We start from the raw sequence: 17,019 nt of genomic DNA, 5'->3' as shown, positions 1-17,019 counted from the left end.
CACAGCTCTGTGTGGTGAGACGGTTCCTGCTGAAACAATGAAAGGAGTGAAAGTGGTACCCACCTGACAGAAAATCCAGTATCAGAGACATCTGGAACGGGATCACACTCCTGATGGTCGATATCATCTGCAGTAGAGGATTCTGGGAGATCTGGATTAGAGCTGCCATGGTCGGTGGAGATTGGGAGGGCGCGCATCAACGCTTGTGATACCTGGAAAGATCATTTAAATAGAGTAAAAAAAAGTTATTAGAATAAAATCTAAATTACAAGAAGAAAATTGACCAAAAAACATTGAAATGGTTGGAAATTTAAAAAAATGAAAATAAATGCAGAAAGAGACAGAACATATAATTTTATGAGAAACAAACTAACTAAAATAAAGTTGTGTTTTTTCCAAAAACTACAGCTATTACAGGAAATAAGTCAAAATAGAAAGAAAAAAATACAAAATAGGGAAAAAAATAGCAAACACACATTCATAGAAATAGTATGCTTTTTAATAATATCAAAGTTGTTACAGTATGCATTTTTTCTTGAAATCGTTATAATTTCTTAGTTACAATCAGAAACGTACATTTGTTCACTTCCTGCTTTCCTAATATAGTAAAAAATATTTTTTTGCCAACCTTCCCCTCAAAAAATCACATATTTTCCAAACATTCCCATTGAAAATTGACAATTGTTCAATTTCACGTCTCTCACATTTCTGAACTGATTAAACCTGAAAACGCCTTTTGGATCTTTGGGGGGAAAAAAAACTTTTTCCACATCCCCAAAAATACAAATGTTCCCCAAATTTTCCATAACAAAAATTTCCTTAGATGTTAAGAATTCTTAGCACATCCATATTTCTCAACCGATTCAAACCTTTCCAATAACAAACCATTCAACTCAATTCCTGGTGAATTCTACCTTTTCTCAAATCATTTGAATCATTCCGGAATGAAAACATTCAGGCTTCTCTTGTGTTGTACGGTTCTTGGTTCTTGGGTTCTTGGATTATTCTAAACACCTATTAGATGGATTTCCAGTTTGTATCAGAACCGTACAGTTTAATAACCGTGACTTATTTTTCATTCATCATTTTAATTGAAACCTGAATCCTACAAACATAGGAGTGCAGGAAAACAACACATTCTACCCAAGCTCATCAGTGAAGAGAAGTCAGAATACCGTACCTGGTTGCTGAAGGCAAGGATTTTCCCAAAATTCTCTCCCTCTAGGTCCTGATATGAGGTACAGTCTGTGGATGGACTGGCACTTCTTGTCAAGTTACTTTGTTCTCTGTGGTTCCTTTCTGGAGAACGTCCCCCTTCAGCACGGCTGGATCCCAAAGAGGATCGGCTTGGGCTGGTTAAGGTTTCGACCTCCACAGACCCGCTCTCGCCCACGTTCTGTATTTCTGCTTCTTGAGCATCATCCAATTCTGCGGATGTTTGGACGTTCAAGGTATGCTGGACTGAAACTGAATTAGAAAACTGGCTCCCATGTTTTAGATCTGTATCGGTAGTCTGACAAGATGGGGGGTCCACAGATTGAGGGTCGGTATTGGGAAGATTTTTTGTTTCACCACATTCAAGACTGGATGAGCTGGCAGAAAGTGAAGCAGACGTCTCCGTTACTCTTTCAGATGCAGATTGTTTTTTATGTGAAGGCAGACGAAGGGGGGTAGACGAGGACACATGCTTTTCCTTTTCCGCATGATCCGGACTCTCTGGGTTTGAAAAAGTCTCAAATGAATGGATTTTGTCTTTGATGGACAGGCTGGCGACAGACGAGGCAGATCTGACATTAAAACTTCGATGGAAGCCTCCGGCTCGCCTCGTCTTAACAGCTTCACCCTGCTTCTTCTGATCTTGCTCAGAGCGGATCTTTCTCAGGCTTTGGCGAAACCAAGCGGGTTTTGGTGCCACGGGAGGACCCTTCTTTAAACTGCTGAAGATCTCCATTTGTTTCTCAGCAGAATTGGTGGTTAATTCTGTCGCACTGCAGCTCAGCTTTTGGGTGTTTTCTTCAGTAGTCATGGCGACAGGCTGGTGGAGAAGGTGACAATTGTGGCTAACTTGTTGCAGATCTTCAGGGGAAGTGTCTGAAAGGCGAACCCAAGGATCCTGAAGCTGGTATTGGATGCGTGCCTGCCTCCGAAGAGCTCTTCTGTTGGACTGTGAGCAAAGCACAGCTGATCCACCTGCGCTCAACATAGAACAATACAGGTAGAACAATTTGGTCATTCATTCATCAACGGCCCACCATCAAGTCTGTGACAAGTAAAACTGTTTCAAAGAGGAAGTCAACAGCCTCTGTGTGTGGTCACTTTCCTGAATAACAATATCATTGACCAACATCTCCCGGGAAACGGAATCAGGTACGGAGATGCAAAGTTATCTTACCTGTGTGTACCTTTTCCTTCACCGTGAAGCTTTCTCTGCTCCCCTCCGACTCTTTTCTGATTTGATCTTCTTCCTGATTAACAAACAGGAAGCACTGTTGTCACGAGAGGTGTAGCAACTTCCGCTGACACTTTTTCGCACACTGATGCAAACACACACACACACACAATGCATGATGACCGATTGCAAATACATGCATACTAGACAAGATGTAGAATTTATGTGTGAATGTTGAAGAGCTGAACTGAAATACTGTATGGAAAATGTGGAATACCAGGAAAACCAGGATGTTTTATAATGCTGCAATGGTTTGAGGAAACATGAAAAAAATCACATCAATTTCCATGGGAATTTGGGGCCTGTAAAATGTGGTATTCTGGGAAAATCAGGAATTTTTCCATTCATTTTCTATGCCTCTCGTCCTCACTATGGTATGCTGTAGCCCATCCCAACTGACTTTGGAGGCAGGTGGGGTATGACCTGGACACAAACAAACAACTATTCACACTCACATTCATACCTACGGACAAAGTAGAATCATCCGATTACCCAGAGAAAAGCCACAAGGAGAACATGCAAACCCAAATCTTCCAGATCGCCTGACTGTGTGGCCATTTTACGAGAATAAACTTTTCGGTTGTTCGGGAAAATTGGGTTGGGAAAAGTTATACAACATTATGGGAATAAATTGAAAATATTATGGGAATGGAATCATAACATTACAAGAAGAAATTTTGCAAATATCATGTAATGATTCTGGTAAAATTGCCCCTTTTTTCGTGTTAGAATACATGTTTCTCTTAATATCAGAATGAGAATTCAAATCATTTCATATTTTGACTTTATAAAATTGGATCTGCTTTTTCCATTTTTGTTGATTTTTATTTAAAATTTTTCAAAGTATTTCAACTTTCTTCTTGGACATTTTCGGTTTGGAATATTACCACTTTATTCCCAAAATACCAAATTTTTCTTTATTCTTGTATTATAATAACATTCTCCCAACCTACTTTTTCAAAATGTACAACTTTAGTTTGTTTCTCAGTCTTTTTACTTTAATATTTCAACTGTATGCTAATAAAATGACATGATTTTTACTCATAATATTATGATGCTATCCTTGCCCTCCCTGGAAAAAAAGTTTGGACACACCCCTGATCGACACAAAGAGTCTTGAGCATGTCTAATGTCTAATAATAACATCATAACCTGTATGAAAAATCTTCAACATTCAAAGAATTAAGATGATGGCAAAATGACAACATAAATAAACCATAAATGAACAATCAATGACAACTACAAACACACATGCTCTCTGTGAGGACAAAGGAACTAGGATGTCTCTCCAATGCTGTGTTAACGCCAGTAGACAAATCCTGCATCACTGAGAGCCAGTGGATGGATCATGAAATGGGAATTCCATGAAATGACAGACATCGGATGCTTCATCGAGTGATCAAGAACAAAGTGTAAACCAAGTCATTAAGTCTGTGTTTCATTAAATTAGCCGTTGAACTGATTCATTAAGCTTTATTACAAGATTAATGAGGCATCCATGAGTAATATGTTTGAAACTAAGACGGCAGAATGACCATTAAAAGGTGAGATTGGGCAACATGCTCAAAACTCAAAATGATCACTTCACCTACATCCCTTAAGAGTAACTTCACCATCTTTCTCACACCTTTGCATACGTTGCTGAAGATATGGATGCACTGGAAAGAGAGTACCGTGTTAGATGTTATATTAAAACGTCAATATTCAATAAATGTTAGGGAGCAGAACAGGAAACTCACAATGAACAATGCAAACAAAGCTCATGTAAAAAACTTGACACAATCCACAGTATCAAACTAAATGTATACAGTCAATTCTTGAGCAGTGTTCCTCATTCCTGACGTGCATGTACACAGTATTCCTGCATGAAGCAGAATATGTGAAAACATACATACTACTCCTAATACTGCTGCTTTTTAGTCATAATTTAAATGCAACTAGCAATCTAGCAAACTAGCAATACCTGTATCAATATTTAACCTTTTTGGAGATGCTGACTTCATATTCCAACATGACCTGGCACCTACCCACAGTGCCAAAACCGCTAGTAACTGGTTTACTGACAACCGTATTATTGTGCTGGTTCACCTGACCAGAACCCCAGAGAGAATCTGTGAGGTATTTTGAAGAGAAGGATGAGGATCGAAGCATCCTGGTCTCCGTAACACCTCAACAGTACCATAGGCTGATTACCTCCATGCCAGACTGAATTAAAGCAGTAATTCGTGCAAAAGGAGCCGCAACCACGTATTCAATACCCTAATTTAACATAATTTTCACTGGATGAAATTTCTGTATTATAAATTCGCTTTTTTTTTTTAAATATTGTAATTTTTTGACACATGAATTTTTGGTTTACATGAGCTAAATGCTATAAACATCAAATACCACACACAACAGTCACTATCTAATCATATAGGTCAGTAAAAACGTCTTCAATTATATTTTGATACAAGCCACACTGGCCCAAACTGAAAAGTGCGACTTATAGTCTGGAAATTACGGTAATTATACCTAATGGTAGGGGTGTAACAGTAACTTAACTAAGTGTCATATTTGTATTAATTTTGGATACAGTGAGGAAACAATAACCAAAACATAAAGCTGCTTAGTTTTAGTGTAAACATATTCAATAGTTTATAAAATGAAGCAAAAACTACTAACTGCTGTGGGATGATTCGAAAAACACAGAGTGCCATTGTACCTGTAAACACTGTTGTTTGTGTATTGCAAGTCCCATGCAGTACCTGGCAGTGAATGTTTATTGAGGTGTTCAATCCATCATCTCTATCTGGGGACGCTCTACTGGAACCACTGGAGTCTCCATTGTAACCTTCCTCGCCACTCACATCCTGAGACCAGGCGTAGCGACGTGGAACAGCACGCAGCCTGGAGGTGGACTACACAACACACACACACACACAAGTTACCCTCCCTATTATATGGTAAGAAAAATAATGATCTTGTCTTACTGACATGACAGCGTGTCATTTCTGTCTGAATCACGATTGAGGAGAAACTACAATACGAGTGGTCCTCGGGTTGCAGCAGGCCCAACTGTAATAAGTGAATTTACAACCTACTAATGTGTTTTTTTCTATTTAGAGCCCTCTACACATGAAATAACATCCCTATTGTCACCTTAACACCCCATTACCCAATACAGGAGACAGCAGAAGGGTCCAGAGTTGAATTTTAGCTTGGCATGGGTTATGGCTGGAACCGTAGTCCATGTTAGGGATTATTGTGCCTGCAGTAAAAGCCTGTTGTTCCTGCGATCAAGTCTGGTGCTTGCACATAGTGACCAGTGTAGAAGATATATCAGCACAACATCTTTGAATGCTTCTTCTGAATGCTTATCAGGGCTCGACAATAACGATGTACCGATGGCCCGGGGCAAGTTAAAACAAAATTCGGGCAAGTAAATCCAATCATTAATATTCCCGTCGGGCAAGTACACTTTAGCATGCCGTACTGAGTTTTTTTTAAAGCGGTTCTTGTTGGGTGTTGGTAAAACACGGACTGCGTAATACCGATGGTAATTTGCAAACCAATCCTTGCAAATCTTGAAATGGACCAATCAGAATCGTTTATTTAGACCGCGGTCCGTAATCCACAATCCGCGTTTTACCCACACCCGTTCTTGTTCGCGATCAACCAATCAGCGATCGTTTTACTAGGAAGACATCTATCATGGCGTCCCTGCCAACATCGTCTAATTCTTCAACAACTTGTGAAGGAAAACACCAAAAAGTGATGAAACAGTGCCTCCTAAACAAGTATTTTATTCGCGGCAGAAAATCTAATGATGGCAAAGGTGAGTGAATCACATTGCTGTGACAATTTGAAGTGGTCACAATGAAACACCACCCATTAGATCCAATACCAAGTGCTGATTTTGCACAAGCTACAAAATCTAGCGGTTTCATTTCTCTGTGTATTTTTCTCACCTTTGCTTCACAAATTATTGTTTGACCATTGAGCATTTTTTTCTGGATTAAAAACACTTTACTAGTACACAAATGTGTCTATTCAATAATGTTTCATTGTGGTGCACAACTTATAAATATCACTGCTTACTACGACTACCATGTGTAAGGTAGCATGTCTGAAAATTTGTGGAGATGTATGTTAAATACATCTCCACAAATTTTCAGACATTCCTCCAAATACAATGCATCAGTACTATTATCTGATGAATTATCAGCATATATTGATATATGATATCATTATGGCACTTTTCATTTTACATGGGGCAAGTTCGGGCAAGTAGTTCTCACCTTAAGGATTCCCCATGGGCAAGTCATTTTTGTTTTTAACGTAGAGCCCTGCTTATATCTTTATTTTATTTCCTTTAGCAATTTTTATGCTTGATTTAAGCATTAAATCCACAATATTTGCTTAAATATGCATATTTTTGGACTAACAATATTTTGTATTCAACCACAAAACTGCATGATGATATTTTAGATATTTTTTCCAAAATGTGATAGAATGAAGCCGCAAAATTCAAAGTGTACACCAGTGTTTCTCGTTTATTTCCTGCTATGTCCCCCTCCCCCAACCCCATTTCAAATACTACAGATTGAACTCAAAACTGAAACCAGATAAATGCAAGAAAATGGAGAGCAGTGAAGCATACAAGCATATTGAAGAATCCAATTGCATGATGAGAAGAACAAATTGATGCAGGTTGGCAGGCCTGCGCTAATACTGAAAGTCCTCCCTGCCTCTCACGCCCCCATTGAGAAGCACTGCTCTACACTCTAAATGATGTGTTATATATATCACTATATTAACAGTTACTATGGTACACATTATGTCATTGGATGCTCATATCACCTCGTACTTCGGTACGTGACAAAAAAAACAAAACGTAAACTATATTAGGAAAGCAGGAAGTGAACAAATGTAACAGTTACTGATTGTAAAAGTACCAGATGGACGGGTAGGATTTAATAAGCTTTGCTTCTTCCTACTCCTTTTGGACATGTGGAACTGTGAACTGATTATGGGATGCATTCAATTGTAATCTGATGCATGTTCAAATGAAATAAAACCATTACCATTACCATTGTCAGAGAGGTAATGATTTGTATTGGAATGTTCATTATTGTTGCTCAGTTTTGCCTTGGTGTAGAGTTACACTTGACTTGCTGTACTTAATCTAATAACCCTCATGTAAAAATAAACTCTTAAATGCTTAAAACAAAACATCTGAACATCCAATGGCAATGGGGTTTGATACCTCTTGGTATTAAATACAAAATAATTCATTCATTCAATTCATGGTTCATTCAAACCATTTTGGAGCATAGAAAAACAAGGTACCTTATTGGCCCTGAAAGCGTCATCCAGGGTCTGCTGACTAGGCAGGTTGGCAGCAGGACAGTTAAACGGAACGTTGTAGTCATCATCTGGATATACTGGCACCGACAGTCTGTTGTCAGACCATGTCTCTGTCATTGACTGTAGGGACAACACACTTAGGGTGAGTACAGCACCCACATGAGGTCTTTCTGGAAGATCTAGAAAGCTTTCTGTGCTGGTTATTGTGTGTAGCTACTCTATAATACTCCACAACTCAATACAAAGGGCTGAAAAATTAGCATAATTGGTCCACTTTAACTCTGTCAATTAATTTCCAAGCTTTATTTATTATGTTTAGTTTGTCATATAATGTAATGCTGTTCATATTAAGGGGGGTAAACTTACTAAATCTCCAGGGGTTCAAATACTTATCTTCCACACAGTAATAAAAAATTCTCACTGGTTACATCCCTCTCCATGAACCTTTAGTAGCCTTACGTACCTTGGGTGTGTCTAGGCTATGGACACGGGCTGGTGGGTTGTGATGCGTTTTATGACAACCGTGGCTGATGAGGCAGCGGCTGTTGGTGTTATCACTGCAGGAGCGCGTCATGAACTTCTGAGCTCCACGGACCGTGGTCTGACTGAAGCTCCTTTCTGAACAACGGCCGTGAGACTCCAACCTCCGCAGTCCTGTTATGGTTTGCAATGTTTACCACTTAAATTGTACACTGTTGACCTTGGAAAACACTGGAAAATGAAAGCAATGAATATTTACCATCAATACTCCAATTGCTCTTGTCCTTTCTTAGTTTGCTGTTTTCCACAGCTTGAGCTATTGCATCGTTCAGCTGATGTTCTGATACCTGTAAAATATAGAAGGTGTAGAGGGAGGCTGGTGCAAACAATACAATATAGATGATTCATACTTTGTACATTTCATTATTGTATCAGGAGTTATGCCACAGCAATGACGTTTGGTTATGCTTTAAATTCACACTTTATTAGTATGAACTACATGGTATTCTTTCAGATAAAACCACAACTCACATGATCATTTTGTGTTATGTTTTGTGTTATATTCAAAATCTGTGAATAAATGTAGTTATTTTTTCATCAAAATCTTTTTCTCCTGTGTTGTTTTTGTTGTTTCATAGTAAACAACTCTTCAGATGTTTGAGGTGTCACTAAAACAAAAAATATGAGCGTCGTTTTTTTTGTCAAAATTAGGTATTTTGCTGAAACCGCCCGATGTTCTACTTTATAAAAAACCCATAAGGCTAGAAACAAACTTTTTTTCTGATGAAAGAAGAGTCAGTATGGAGCTCTCGTCTGTGAAAATGGCTACACAATGTGCTTTATATTGTAAGCTAACTGGAAAATGTACACAATCCAAAGCAAAATGTTGGTGTCACTTTTCAATGTGTAGCACATTGCTTTTCTCAATTTAGTCATATTGCAAGTTTATCCATGTTAAGTGAAGACAATAATATAGTCTTTCCCCCCTGCCAAAATAATGTTTCAAATAATTTCAATTTCTGACCACAAGTGTAGTGTTAGCGCTGATGGGTACAAATCAAGATGAAGATGAAGATGAAGATGATACCTACTTTGGGATCAGGGTGTCGACTGATAATAACCTGAACTGGACCTGGACTGCATTGGCTCAGGACTGTGTAGACGTCGTTCAGTGCCATGTTGTAGACCACGGTGTCATTGATCTCCATGATCTCATCCCCGCACCTGCAAGTCGCACGTCCACCAATGGAAGAGAAAGGGAGAGTGAAAATAAGACAAATCAGACAGGAGGAAGATGCAGTTTATTGCTGGTGGTCTGATTGATTCAAATATTGATGATATGCTACAACACTCACAGACCATTGATAGATCCTTACCGGAGTCTGCCATCAATGTGTGCCACAGATCCAGGAGAGAGTGTATGGATGAAGATTCCAGGACATCCGTCAGTAGATGGAACACAGCACAGTCCAATGCCCAGACCAACACCGGCCTCTGAGAAGGAACAATTCAATGCAGATTTTTCTATGGTCTCTGGTTCTCTCACAACAATCAATGCCACAAACTATTTCATCTTCAGGAAGGTCCAATTCCATTTTTGTGCATTCTTGCCAAAGTGTAGTGGTTACTCCCGCCAAAAATAAGGCTGACCTTTATGCAGGGTGATTTCTATCATGATGCGGTCGCGGGGTTTAGCAGGCTGGCCAAGAACACTCGCTCTGGAGCTGTCGCAGGTTTTACTCAGGTAGTCGTACTCTCCCGTGTCAGTGCTGATCTCGGCCATGGCTGTGGTGGAGTTTAGTGAGCGTGATCTGCACAGCTGATTTAGTTGGGGCTGGCCGCACAAGGCCCCAACCCGCAGGCTTGTTCTCACCACCAGAGCCAATAGACCCTTTTTGATTTGCTGAAAAACACATGAAAGTCATCAGGGAGGAAATGCGTACATGTTCTTGCTTCATCTCAGTCCACTGGTACACACAGCATAATCAAATCTTTCTTTTACTCAAGGCAACATCTGGGTTTAAGAGGGTGCAGCGTGATGATGCAGGTGCTCCTTCAAATTGCATATGAGTCTTTTAAATGGTGTAATATTCCAGTAATATTCATCATCTTTGTGTCGTTTTTTGGTGCAGGAAAAAAGGAGAGGGTATCTGCAGGCAATGTGCCTTCCTAGTGGTAGGAAAAGGCTCTATAGTACAATGCCTCAACCAATCAAGGCATTGTAGGCCATTTGATTGCTGACGGAAAGGCTTTGAAAGACAGAAATGTCTTTGAAAGACCTACTGGCCTGACTTCGCCTTGGCTGCCCGTCATGTTTCTTCATGTTAGGGTATTCACTGTGTCATGATATCTTGATAGCAAAGGCAAAAACGCTTTCTCACTTTTGACGTAGTGGTATTGCTGAGCCGCATAAGCAAGCCATTGCTGCGAAGTAAGATAGTCATTGGAACAAAAAGTCAAGTGGTAGACCTAGGCCTGGTCTTCAACGGTACAAAATTTGCACAAGAGCATCAAACATGGGACATTGTGGAAGAAAACAAATGCAACTGTCCTCATGGCTTCCAATGTTACTGGCAAGACAAGGAGATCCCACCTGAGACGTTTTCCACGCGGTACAGTGGAGGGGCTGTCATGATCTGGGGTGCTTTTTCCTTTAATAGAACAATGGTGTTTCAGGTTGTGCAGGGGCGTCAAATGGCAGCTGGATAAATTGTGATGTTGCAGGAGGACATCCCTCATGAATGAAGGTCCTCGTCTGTGTGGTAATGACTGGCTTTTTCAACAGGACAATGCTGCAGTGCACAATGCCCGGATTATCCTGTATGTTCCCCTGATCGAAATCCAATTGAGGACATTTGAGGATGGCAAGGGAAGTTCACAAAAATCGACACCAGTTCCCTGCTTAAAGCCATCTTCACCAGCTGCAGCCTCCTGGAAACATTGGCATCAAGCATGCCCAACCTATTTTTAAAGTGATTAACAAAAATGGTGCAGCTGCTCATTACTGAGTCTTTTTTGAACATGTTGTTTCTATTTTTAGTTTTTCAATTGGTCTTAAAATTTAGATCAGGGATGTATTTTTGTTAGGTGTATTAAAAGTTATAGTTATCTATAGTTAATTCTTCACTACTCTGCGGTGATTCCTAAATGTGAAATTGTACGTTGCCTTACTTTGAACTTGTGGAGGGCTTCATCGTGACTCAAACCGTGCAGTGACTCCCCATTGAGCTCCAGTATCTCATCACCTATACACAATATTACAAACCACCGGTGAGGATTGATGGGAAGTGCTTAATTATTCATGCATGCCATGCATAGTTGTCATTGGAACAGTACCAATACCAGTAATGATTGATCGGGTGTATGCTTACCTTCTTGTAGCCTTCCATCAGCAGCTGCTGCTCCACCAGGAAAAATGGTTTTGACATAAATCCCCATCGGTCCATGGATGCTGTCCTTCCCACCCACTATGCTGAAGCCCAGACCCTTAAACACAGCAGCACATTTGGCATTTATGACCTTAGGACTGAGTAACATTACATTACAGTACAGTCACAATTCAACATCCACGTCCCTGCATAAACAGTGTGGATTATTAGAAGGGATCTCTTTGCCTTTTTTATGCTTGAAAATTATTCAGTTCAGCAAAAAAAATGTCAAATTTGCCGTTGCAATGTAATTCTAAAACATGATTATTATAACTAGTACTATTACTACGACTGAGAGTTGCAGAGTGTCTTCCTAATTGCCTAGAATCATACAGTGGATACGGCCGTTAGTGTACTTCGACATTTGGAGTGCTTGGTTCCTACCTTGCCATGGCCCTTCATCAACACAACGTTACAGATCATAAAAGCTTGAGTGTTACTGCAGGAATGGACCAGTTGGGCAGAGCTCAGGGAGCGTGATGACCGACAGGGCTGGAGACAAGATGAATGAAACACACATGACTTTCAGAATAAAAATAACAGTAGATGATTAAGATTGTGCCGAAACCTTGGCTCAAGTGAACAGTAGATCAAGCTCACCTGGAGTGAACTGTGTACTAAATCCAGCTGTTGGGATAGGGACTTCCTGTTGCCGTAGAGATGACATCCCCCGTCAGGCTGAGTGGTGTACATTTCAGGGCTTTTCATAATGATGCTGTCCAAGTCCCCGATCCAGTAAGGACGAACACCTAAACAGAACCCAAGCAGCACCTGCTCCATGACGCCAATCTTTGATTTAGAAACATCAAATATATGTATGTATTTATTCAATTCTCCATTGAATAGGGACTTGATTGTACTATGTTGTTAAAAAGGATCACTGTTAGTTCTTCGTATTACATGACTTAAAGGACCTTCAAAAATGCTTACATTCCTCCATCCTGATTTCTTATTTTTCTGCATAAAAATGATAAATCTGTATGTAGAATCGTGTCGACTTGACAGTCATGCTTGTTCATATAGTTATGTCAGAACAGTTCAAGTTCCTACACACTGTTTGAATTGGAGTCTGTCTTATTGCTGCCCGTCTGTCCTGTTGGATTCTGCTGATGTTCGTCCGTCTCCCAGTTGGTCTCTTCCTTCACCTCCGGAATGGCCAACTTCATACAAATACACAAGAAGAAAACGTAAACAAACCTAATTGGAATGAAAGTGTTTTTAGTGACAATACATGTAAGTATATTGACGAGGTTGTTAGCACATTGTGAGTACCTTGAGATGGTTGTTGTTGGCTGTAAGTCCTTGGTCTGTGTATGCAGACAAAGACAGCTGATCTGACTGGGAGATAAGTGATGGATGCTGCAGGCTTGTGCTTAGAATTTGGGAATGGAGAGAGTCTTCACACTGCGAGGTGGGCTGCAGTAATGTTGAGGAAAAATAAATAAATATTTGTTGTGTACATAGTCAGTACATTGTATCTGCGCACAGTTTATATTTGCATTCTAACTTCTAAAGAGTTTGATGTGTGAAATACAGATGATGCACACGGTTTGCTTCAGCTGTACCTGACTACAAGATGTCGTGTACACGCTCCTCAGTCTCTCCGCCTCCATCCATGCAGCACCAGTTAGACATTGGCCGTTGAATGGTGACAGTTTTTCTGGGCTCAGGAAGTTGGAACCTCTGAGGGGGAGGAGCAAAGACAGTTCAGTATAAGCAGGTTATTTACAACAGAAGCTCTTTGAGATACTTCATGTTCAGTGCGTTCTTATTACATTTGACTATTATTGTAGTTGTTGTTGACGGTGGTGTACTAGCTGTGTGTTGCTTCTCATGTGTTGGTTTATTAAAACCATAGTTAGGTCAGGTCAGGTCATCCCGTTGGTAACCACATGAATAGGCATGCCACTCTTGAAGGAGTTGAGCATTATTACCTTTTCAAAAGGCCAAATATTTGCTGTATATTTGGCGTGTACTTGGTGTTATGTATCAGTGTAACAATATTATGTATCAGTGTAAGAATATTCATACAGATTTTCACACCAGCAGCTTACAGTATATAGTATATAGGATGTCCCTGACGCCTGGATACACTGTATAATATACACATATATAATGCACACTATATAAAAAAATTTCATTTCATTGCTAATCAATGAATATAAAAATATCATATAGATAATGCATGTCATAAATCAAATTGTGATAATTTTCCATTTCAATAAAAAAATTACATTAAAAAGTCCATGCAATATTTATATATATTACATTATACATTTTTAATATTATAAATTTTAATAATTTAATTTCATGAATTATTTTTAAAAAGTGAAATATTTAAATGTATGTATAATTTTTATTTTTAAAAAGTTTATAATTGCATGTTATATACATTTTTGTCCAGACATTATACCTTATACTGTATACCTGTATACATCCCCTCCTCTCATCCTTGGCTCCACATGAGTATCTTTGTCTTCTGCCTGGATGCCATAATCGGACATGTCTGGTACACACACCTCCTCAGTGGCTCTTGTGGCTACACACATCCTCCAAATGCTACTCTCCTACAACAAGCAAACACAGAGATGCAAATGATGCAGCATTAAGCTTTTTTTTTTATTCATAAAATAAAATTTAACAGGACAGATAAGAACAAAGATCTGTGTTTTTATTGATGCTATTGGACTGGTTAGGTGTCCTGAACTACTTTGGATTTACAGTAATCCCTCGTTTATCATAGTTAATTGATTCCACAACTAACTATAAGTGAATTTCGGCAAAGTAGGATTCCTTATTGATAAATGGATAAATATTTTATAGTTAATAGCATAGAAAACCTGTTCAACCTCCAAAATACATTTTTATTTTATATTTTTATTACATCCCTCTAGGCATAAATACAATCTGTTACCCAAAATACTAGGTATACCAGAAATAATACATTGCAGACATGAGTAAGCCATAATATAGACTCAACAATGTTGTATATATAAAGCACAAAATTCTCAACCATTCTTAATAAGGGGGCCGCATTCAGACAAAAAATAAAATTGTTTTGACTGGAATAAAAACAGCAGCCTATTTACTGTATTTAACTACAGTAAAGCATGCTGGGAAATGCCTATTCTGCCCATTCCATATATTTTCTATGCCGCTTATCCTCACTATGGTAGCGGGTATGCTGGAGCCTATCCCAGCTGTCTTTGGGCGAGAGGCGGGGTACACCCTGGACTGGTCTCCAGCCAATCACAGGGCACATATAGACAAACAACCATTCACACTCACATTCATACCTATGGACAATATTCTCGCGTAAAATCTTTTTGTGAGGCAAGCTCAGGCAGAAGTGGTTACAGTTTGTGATTCCCAGGAAGAGAACTTTTTTTTTTTATCTGTCAACGGCATTTCACTCGGGACTGGTTTTCTGAACGTGAAATATCCGCCAAACTGTTGCTGAAGCCCAAAGCAGTGTTCTCTCGCCAGGAAAGGTGAATTAATGTGAGACACACTACACTGCTGTGAGGCCACTGAGGTGGGGAGGAACCATAGCCTTGGCCAGGAGAAGCCGTGCGCTGTCAGCGGGAAAGGTGCATTCATGTCGAATACACTATGTCTGCACTCAGTAAACGCGGACCTACAGTACCACTCTTTGAGTTCAAAATCAGTAAGTCAGAGGTCTCCAGCCAGTACATTTTTTCCTTTTTTCAATTAGCTCTCTTTTAATTAATTTCATGAATTTAAAATTTTTACACATTTCTGTATGTGCCCACAGAAAAAGTTTGGACGCCTCTGATTTGAGACGAGCACCTTTAAAAAGTCAAAATCTGCGCTAAAATCTTTCATTTTTATTTACACTTTTTGCGTTTGCCATTAGGAGGTCATGATGGGAAAAAAAAGTTGATTTTAGTGCAGATAACTATGCACCTGACTGTCTTGAAATAGTTTAAAGCAACTGAGGACATGTTTTCCAAAAGCTGATTTCTGTTTATATTTTGCTTATTGCATTCATTGTGTAAACTCTTGCATTTGTACCTTGATGCTAAAGGATTTCCGCAGTCTTGTTTTATTTTCACTGAGGCTTGTGTTTTGGTGCAGCTGTTCGGCGGTCTCTATCCCTCCTCTAGTCTCCAGGGTTAATTCCCAAGTCTTCCAGTGTCCAATTTTTGTATTTCTGTATCCTGTTTGGGCCAAGTCTGTCGTCCAGCCTGAACTCCATGTCCTTCTTTTCTCTGGCACATCCTCAGCCTCCCTCGCTTCTGGACTGGGGCAGTCATCATTGGTCTTGGAGTGACACAAAATTAAGGATCTTTGGAAAAAGAGAGACCAAGCTATCAGATATCAGGAGTCAGTGATATGCCAAGTTGTGATGAATAGCAAATAATTTAAACTGGTTTTGTTTCAATACAGAGTTTTAACACAATAAACCCCAAAAGTGCTCACATTTCTCGACCAGAACATTGTATGAATTGTGTAGAAGTCAAATCTATGTCGTTATTGGTACCTGGAGAGCATGGCGAGCTTCCTGGAGCGATGGTTCTGGCCGTCGTTTGGGTTGTTGTTGTTATTTGTATTGCTTTTCCACTGGTCCCTGCGCCTCCTCTCCATCCTCCGAGCAGCAGCCGTGCTGGCTTTCCTCCTCTGGTGGGAGTATCTCTGAGGCATGGCTGGATGAGTGTGCACCGGGAGCTGGGGAACCAGTACACCCCTCCCTCCTGGTCCACAGGTTAATGGGTAGGGTCGCTCTGGAGGGCAATTAGAAGATTCAGTTAGGACCGTCTGACACCACCGATAGGTAAGAGTGTTCTGACGATCTGCTGAACCAACTGGAGAAACTCATAGCGATAAGAGCACTTTTATCCTTTCCAAAAAATGTTGTCCTCATGACGTAGGACTTCATCACACACACACACACACACACACACAATGCTCTTCAACAGAATTACTTGCACAAAAACAAAACAGACACAGATAATGGTTTTGAGCATTGCCGCTTTGCCCCAATAATGGGCTGACTAATGGCCTGCACTCTTCAACATCACATTACAGGCCGATCTTCAGATGCATTACGTTCACATTCACCGTGAACACTTTGGAAACAACATACACAGGCTATTACTGAAACCCATGGGATGTTTGCTCTGATATTTGCTACCTCCTCACGTTCGACACCACCACAGTCAGAGGCTGACTTGCTCACAAGGTTTGAGCAACATTAATAGAATGTCACACAGGCAATGACCATGCCATTTTATACCCATTATCCTGCTCAGGATCACGGCGACCTGGACGCTATCCGCACTCAGCAGCCTA

The 17,019-nt window shown here is 39.9% G+C and overlaps 1 protein-coding gene across 11 annotated transcripts in view; it reads right to left on the bottom strand.

Annotated features, from left to right (window-relative positions):
* Positions 1-17,019, bottom strand: part of il16 (interleukin 16) — a 32,895-nt gene that overhangs the window by 6,764 nt on the left and 9,112 nt on the right. For 10 of the 11 annotated variants that reach the window (XM_058077834.1, XM_058077836.1, XM_058077835.1 and 7 more), the window contains 21 exons: positions 16,211-16,451; positions 15,742-16,015; positions 14,134-14,273; positions 13,272-13,389; positions 12,979-13,122; positions 12,761-12,866; positions 12,307-12,455; positions 12,091-12,198; positions 11,650-11,764; positions 11,450-11,523; positions 9,929-10,181; positions 9,655-9,772; positions 9,370-9,502; positions 8,538-8,625; positions 8,262-8,452; positions 7,781-7,918; positions 5,197-5,349; positions 4,042-4,107; positions 2,393-2,465; positions 1,181-2,190; positions 64-212 (listed from right to left, as the gene is read on the bottom strand). In XM_058077834.1, the coding sequence (XP_057933817.1) occupies positions 64-212; positions 1,181-2,190; positions 2,393-2,465; positions 4,042-4,107; positions 5,197-5,349; positions 7,781-7,918; positions 8,262-8,452; positions 8,538-8,625; positions 9,370-9,502; positions 9,655-9,772; positions 9,929-10,181; positions 11,450-11,523; positions 11,650-11,764; positions 12,091-12,198; positions 12,307-12,455; positions 12,761-12,866; positions 12,979-13,122; positions 13,272-13,389; positions 14,134-14,273; positions 15,742-16,015; positions 16,211-16,451 (3,841 nt within the window). The remainder of the gene's footprint in view (positions 1-63; positions 213-1,180; positions 2,191-2,392; positions 2,466-4,041; positions 4,108-5,196; positions 5,350-7,780; positions 7,919-8,261; positions 8,453-8,537; positions 8,626-9,369; positions 9,503-9,654; positions 9,773-9,928; positions 10,182-11,449; positions 11,524-11,649; positions 11,765-12,090; positions 12,199-12,306; positions 12,456-12,760; positions 12,867-12,978; positions 13,123-13,271; positions 13,390-14,133; positions 14,274-15,741; positions 16,016-16,210; positions 16,452-17,019) is intronic. The other variant, XM_058077843.1, reaches the window with a different exon arrangement.

Source organism: Doryrhamphus excisus, chromosome 7, assembly GCF_030265055.1.
Source record: "Doryrhamphus excisus isolate RoL2022-K1 chromosome 7, RoL_Dexc_1.0, whole genome shotgun sequence".
Classification (NCBI taxonomy): domain Eukaryota; kingdom Metazoa; phylum Chordata; class Actinopteri; order Syngnathiformes; family Syngnathidae; genus Doryrhamphus; species Doryrhamphus excisus.
The sequence above is the reverse complement of the archived record's forward strand: the minus strand, read 5'-3'. Positions and strand labels throughout refer to the sequence as shown.